A 5049-nucleotide genomic window follows, 5' to 3' on the forward strand; every position below is an offset into this window, starting at 1 on the left:
TCGCAATACATATGAGACCTACTATCTGATCTCACTCACCCACCACCAAGCAGACTTTTGATATAAGAGATCTCTATATTCATGGATCCATTATCATCATCTACTCATCTGAGTTGGTTACGAAATCGAATCATCAACTTTTATATCAATTGTTGGAAGATCTAGAATACACCGTAATATATATAATATACAAGTATATTATCATCATAAATCACATACATTATCTTAAATCATATACATTATTTTTGTCTGTGTATAGTTTCTTCAAATGCAGTTTTTTGTCAATAACTTTGGCATGTATTGACTCTCAAATTTTCTTTTAATTGAAATTTCCTTTTTAACTCTACCCTGAATGGTAGTGTAAAACCAAATTAGTCAAATTAACGCGCGCGCTCGTCACTTTTTGCAGATTTTTATCGTGCCAAATAGTGCTTCTGAATTCACATTAGTGTCGAGAAGCAGCAAGTGCTGACGGCTGAAAAGGGTGTAACCTTTCTTGCTAGTTGAACCAATTGAAAGGGAAACAAAAAGACACAAAACAAAAGACACAAGAAGAATATTAAAACAATTTAGCTTTGTGTTTAGGTTAGAAATTTTTCACCTGCTTTATCTCTTGTGTCTTGCTAAATATTTTCCTTGCAAGAAGTAAATGAAACTGAAAAGGACATAAAAACTAATCTAGTTTTTCTCTAGTGATCAAGTGCAAATTACCAAGATAAAATTGGAATTGGTTACATAGTTACATAGTTACATGCACTCCACAGAAGAAGGGGACACAGCAGCAAAACTAGAAAAAATGTTACAGGACGGTGCGATAAACAGTGAGACAGACAGATAAGAATTTCACCTAACACAGCACAAAGATGTACTATAATTTCATTGCACTACCCCATTATTTTCATTCCTAACACCCTCATCATCCTTGAAATTTCAACACTTACACATCTATTAAATTTAACCATCCATTGAGGTTTCATTGTGCACCAGCTTTCAATTTTTTTTGCTTGTGAAATCCATGGCCAAGACTAGGAGGGTCTGCCATCTTCTTTTAAGGTTCTTAGCCTTTGCGGCAACGCTTGCAGCGGTGATTATGATGGCTACTAGCCATGAGACAGCTACCATTTTCACAGTGTCCTTCGAAGCAAAATACACCAATTCCCCTGCCTTCAAGTGAGTCTCTTCTAATGCATATAATGATATATTTATTAATCTTTTTTGTTCTTTTGTTAGTTTTCTTCATGCTGAAAATTGATAAAAAAGAAATCTACTTAGGTACTTTGTGATTGCATATTCTGTTATCACTGTCTATGGATTTTTGGTGCTCTTCCTTCCTGCAAAAAGCTTGCTATGGCAACTAGTGGTGGCCTTGGATTTGGTAAATGTCCTAAACCTCTTTTTTCTGTTACTTGTGTGTCTCAACACATGCAATACATTGGAGTACTGATTATCAATAGCAGCCAACCATAATCAAGCTCCTTAAGAACTTGTTCATTCCATTGATCAAACTCTCATAAAAAAGCATAAAATACTGAGAAACTCCAATTCATATATGATTACACTTGTGCTTACATTTATACCATAAATCATTAAACTAAATATCGAATTAAACTATTTATTGAGAGGAGTTAGCTTCCCTAGGGAGGGATGCATCATAAATTGCCAAGTAATAATGGTTGATTGGAAATTATGAAAACAAATTTTAATGAATTTTAAATCGAACTTCGCTAAAAGAAAAATTAAACCGAACTAAATGACATTGTGTGATTTATATAACTACCCTCACCTAATAAGATAATAAGATAAGATTGATATGTATAAGCAAATATTTTTTACAATGTTAGCACTTCATATTATTGATGAGTCAAATTCTAACGAGTGTTATATCAACTGGGTTCATTTTATGTGTAGGTGTTCACCATGTTAGTCGTCTCAAGCTTCTCTGCATCTTTGGCTATAGCTCAGGTGGGAAAGAAAGGAAACAGTGATGCAGGTTGGCTACCAATATGTGATTCAGTCCCCAAATATTGTGATCAAGCGACAAGAGCTTTAATAGCTGGTTTCATTGCAATGATTATATACATAATTCTTCTGTTGCATTCCATTCATACTGTCATAGACCCTCTCCTCTTGAGAAAAAGTTGAGCAACTTTTTAGGGTCAGAGTGTTAGAACATCGAGAGTAGAGTTTGTGGTAGGTCATTAGTTGTTCAACCAACAGCTTCATTATGCTTCACATTAGTTTTACTTTTTACTTTTTTCTTTTTACTTCCCTTCTTTCTTGTAATATTTTCTTCGGCTGAAATGTGTTTTTCAATTTTCATCCTTTAAAATATCACAAATTTTCTATTCGGCCTCTTAATTTTTGGAGTCGCATAAGCTTTTCTATTTTGCCTCTTAATTTTTAAAGTCACGTAGACACTTTAAATTGTTAAGGTTTTGCGAGGAAAAATATTCTTAATAAACAATTAGTGAGATTGTGAGAATAATTGTTAACGATTAAGATATTTTTAAATAATAAGAGGATCAAATTAAACAATAAAAATAAATTAGAGAAACTAAGCCATTAAACCTTAATTTTATTATTTGTTGATGAATCAACAGCTACCTACTATCTCATTATTATTGTCGTTTGAGGCCACTTTTATTCGTATCATCACTAAACTCTAAAGTATTGGGTAGAAGACTATTTTAATCTGACATGTGTCTAAAAGAATTTCCAAGGGTTGTCCTCAGCTATAATTCAGGAGATGTAAATGTTAAATAAATAAAGATGCATACTATTTTTTATATTAAAAAATACAATCTAATCAAACAGTATAATAGTATGTATTATATAATATAATAAATATTTAATAAAGAAAAAGTCCTTTCTTCAAATAATAATTATTGAGAACGTACTCTTATCTTATTCTTGTTATAACAATATAAAGAATTTTATGATACTATCATTTAATTATAATTTATTATATATAATAAATTTATTAATTTTATAATAATTATCTTTAAAATCATAAAAAATAATTTATAATTGATTAACATTATAAAATTCTTTAAAATGTTCAGTGGTGTATAAAAAATTAAAAATTAAACTCATAAAAATAAAAAAAAGTTATATATATATATATATCAATAAACATTAAACATGTCTTATTTAATATTTATAAAATAAAATAAATGTTAATTTACTCATATATTATAAATTAAAACATATATTTCAGAAAATAAGTCTATCACTTTTCCTATTCACTTAATTATACATTCTTAATCTTAATTTTTTTTTCTCGTTTAAAAGTGTATTTCACATGTTACTTTTACAACTAACCAAAATAAGAATTTAATAGTCATGCACTGAGATGATATCAAATATTTTTACACTATCATCTAATAATAATTTATTATTAATATAATTTTTAAAATAATTATTATAAAAGTTAACAAATTTATCATACATGGTGGATTATGATTAAATAATAATATAAAAAAATGTACACTATCAATGTATAGTCATTTTTTCACAAATTATACTTATTTAATCATTTCAAATTACATTCCTTTTATCTTTATCTAAACACTTCTTCCATCTTATAATAAGTGTCACTTTAGTTTCTTTACACGAATCAAGAAAAAATAATAATTAAATGAAAGGATATAACATTCTTATAAAATTAAATCTATTATCATTATTTAATTGTAGTTTATATGGTTCACCATTAATATTATCATGGATATAAATAAAAATATAATTAATTTTATATCATCATTAATTAATATTTATCATTATTTATTTTTAGGAGTACTTGATCTTCTTATTTGTATATTCCTTTTAATCTATCTTGTATTCTTATTTTCTCGCTATCTCTAAATTCAATTTTAATATCACTTTAAAAAATCAACAATAATTAAAAATAATAGTGTAAAAAAATTAAATTATTTATTATAAAGTAAAATATAATTTATATATTTAGATATATTAGTTTATTAGAAATTTTATTATAGTATAATATGTTAAAAAAATCATTTACTATGAATTTCAACTATATAAAAACAAAATTTATCTTATATAGTACACAGCCTGAATACTAATTATATGAAAATTGAAAAATTATTTAATATATTTTTTTTCATAATAATATATATTTTTTCATTTTACTAACTAATTTTTTTATTTACTACTTGACAAATCTAAAATTTTGTTTTTTTTACCTCTCATTAGTCTTGGTCCATTAAATAATAACATGACAAAATAATCGAGTATCACATTATTAGTTAAGTGATAATATAACAAACTAACAAAGTATTACATCATTACTTAACGGACTTAAAATAATGACAAATACCAAAAGTAAAAATTTGAAAATGTCAAGTAGTAAAATAAAAAATATATATTTTTTAGGTAGTAAATTCAAAAAGTAGTATATTATAGATATGAAAAATATATTTAAGCCATTAATTTTAAAATGTTTAAAAATATTTAATAGAATATATTATTTTCATCTCTTTTTAGTTATTAATTTTTTAAAAAATATATTTATATTTAATTATTATTTTTAAAATTCAAGATAACAATAATTACACTTTTTTGTCATTATATCTTTATTTGTCATTTAATTTTTACTATGTACTTAACTCACACTTATGTATTTATTGTATAGTAGAAATGAAGAAGGGTGAAACAAAAAAGTCCACAACTATTTTATTTAAATCAATAAAATTTTATTGTATTTTTTTACACATAAATTTTAATGGATTTTTTGATTCAAAGGAGGGGAGAATTTTAACGAGGAGAGAGGGAGGTGAGGGATTTTGATAAGACATTAGTTCTTTTGGTCACAAATATAAGAAAAAACATGTCATGCTAACTAAAAAAAAATTAGTTAACCACATTTAATTGCATTAATTTTCATTAAAAAATATTTTTTCTCAATTTACTTTTCATTGGAACTTGGTATCAAAAATATGAAAGAATCATTGAAGCTAACACCTTAATTAAGTGAAAGTTATATTAGAAATAATAGTATTAAATAAAGTAAAATTAGTTAAAATTTTCTTA

General features: G+C 25.8%; 1 protein-coding gene across 1 annotated transcript; it reads left to right on the plus strand.

Annotated features, from left to right (window-relative positions):
* The first annotated feature begins 748 nt into the window (after positions 1-748).
* Positions 749-2345, plus strand: LOC114379541 (CASP-like protein 1C1). The gene is made up of 3 exons (XM_028338222.1): positions 749-1170; positions 1273-1375; positions 1909-2345. The coding sequence occupies exons 1-3, from the start codon at positions 1016-1018 to the stop codon at positions 2140-2142; spliced, it is 492 nt and encodes a 163-aa protein (XP_028194023.1). The 5' UTR covers positions 749-1015; the 3' UTR covers positions 2143-2345.
* The last annotated feature ends 2704 nt before the right edge of the window (positions 2346-5049 follow it).

Source organism: Glycine soja, chromosome 12 (assembly GCF_004193775.1).
Source record: "Glycine soja cultivar W05 chromosome 12, ASM419377v2, whole genome shotgun sequence".
In the NCBI taxonomy this organism is placed as follows: domain Eukaryota; kingdom Viridiplantae; phylum Streptophyta; class Magnoliopsida; order Fabales; family Fabaceae; genus Glycine; species Glycine soja.